At 43.0% G+C, this 1,480-nt stretch overlaps 1 protein-coding gene across 1 annotated transcript; it reads right to left on the bottom strand.

Annotated features, from left to right (window-relative positions):
- Positions 1-390: 390 nt before the first annotated feature.
- Positions 391-1,274, bottom strand: CSUI_007516 (tetratricopeptide repeat-containing protein; the record flags this gene model as incomplete). The annotated part of the gene is made up of 2 exons (XM_068067661.1): positions 391-505; positions 1,213-1,274. Coding segments are annotated over 2 exons (177 nt in total), but the record flags the coding sequence as incomplete, so codon positions are not given.
- Positions 1,275-1,480: the final 206 nt, after the last annotated feature.

The raw sequence follows: 1,480 nt of genomic DNA, 5'->3' as shown, positions 1-1,480 counted from the left end.
GATAGATAGATTAGGGATAGATGGATAGATAAAGGATAGATTAGGGATAGATAGATAGATTGATTAAAGGTAAATAGGTAGATAGATTAGGGATAGATAGATAGATAGAAGATAGATTAGGGATAGATAGATAGATAAAGATAGATTAGGGATAGATAGATAGATTAGGGATAGATGGATAGATTAGGGATAGATAGATAGATTAGGGATAGATAGATAGATATATACAAGCATAATGAAGTACATATGAAGATGGTAGAGGCATAGATTGGTGGGTACCTGAGCACTCACTTAGACAGTCACATAGAGCACCATACGTTTATCGGATCAAATATGAATGATATTACCAAAGTCTCGTGCTACTCGTGAATGCTAGTTCAAGAGACTTACCTGTAGACCAGGTAGAGAGCAGAATTCGTCATGATTGACTAGCCATTCGCGAAGCTTAGTCAGGGCCTGACGAAGATCCAGCTCATTGGTAAGTGACACCCCGAGAGCAAGAAGACTGCAAAGGCACCAGAAGGCGACAGACACACCCCATGCACGCGAAGACAATCAACATGTTGTAGAGCTCAAGGAATTGAAGACAGGTGATCAGACAGAGAGATACAGACGTCTAACAGCTATACCGGAAGCTCACATATCCATCCCTTTAAACTAAGGAGACAACAAGAGATAACGACTTGTTCGCGCCCCACTCCGGGGTATATACACCTCAGGAAGGAGAGACGGAAGCGGGAGATAAACAGATTGCAAGATAACGCTCTCTGGTGACGATACTCCTGCACGGCTTCAGGTGAGACGAAGTATCTTGTCTGAAAGAACAAAGGTCTTCTGGTACTTTAGCGTCATACTCCTTATGATATGCTATGAAGCAGAAGACGTGGAGGGGGAGAGGGTGGTGTACACGCGAAGAAAGAATCGCAACTACTTGAAGGTAATCGAGAAAAGACCACTCCTCGAGAACCCCCACCTTCTTACACGTTACAGCCGCTCATGCAATATAGACCTTTCGAAACCACTTAGCCGGATATACACCTCATGTATGTACATGGAGAGACAGAGATCCGGAGTGACCAAATTATATGCCGTATCTAGATAGATAGATAGATTAACGATAGATAGATAGATGAACGGTGAAGAACCATGAATAGTCCATACATGAACTTCACATAGAGATAGAGAAAAACTGCCGCGATGAATGGAGCATACCTGTCAAGGTTATATGGGTCTGTGTCGTGTCCCTTTTGAAGACACGCAATCGCTTCAAGATCCTGCAAAGAGAAAACATACAAGAGGCTGGTGAGACCTTACCGACCTGTCCTTACAGACGGTGCTCATCAACGTTTCCAGAACTTCCAAGTCTTCCCTTTGTCTTTCACTCTTAAGTCAGAAGAGACCTAGCAGATGATTCGCTCGGAAACATACTATGAAACAGTGTTCTAGATGCAGGAGAGACAGATCAAGGAGAAGTATACAC

This window comes from Cystoisospora suis (assembly GCF_002600585.1).
Source record: "Cystoisospora suis strain Wien I chromosome Unknown contig_3973, whole genome shotgun sequence".
Taxonomy (NCBI): domain Eukaryota; phylum Apicomplexa; class Conoidasida; order Eucoccidiorida; family Sarcocystidae; genus Cystoisospora; species Cystoisospora suis.
This window is presented reverse-complemented; position numbering and strand designations above follow the sequence as displayed.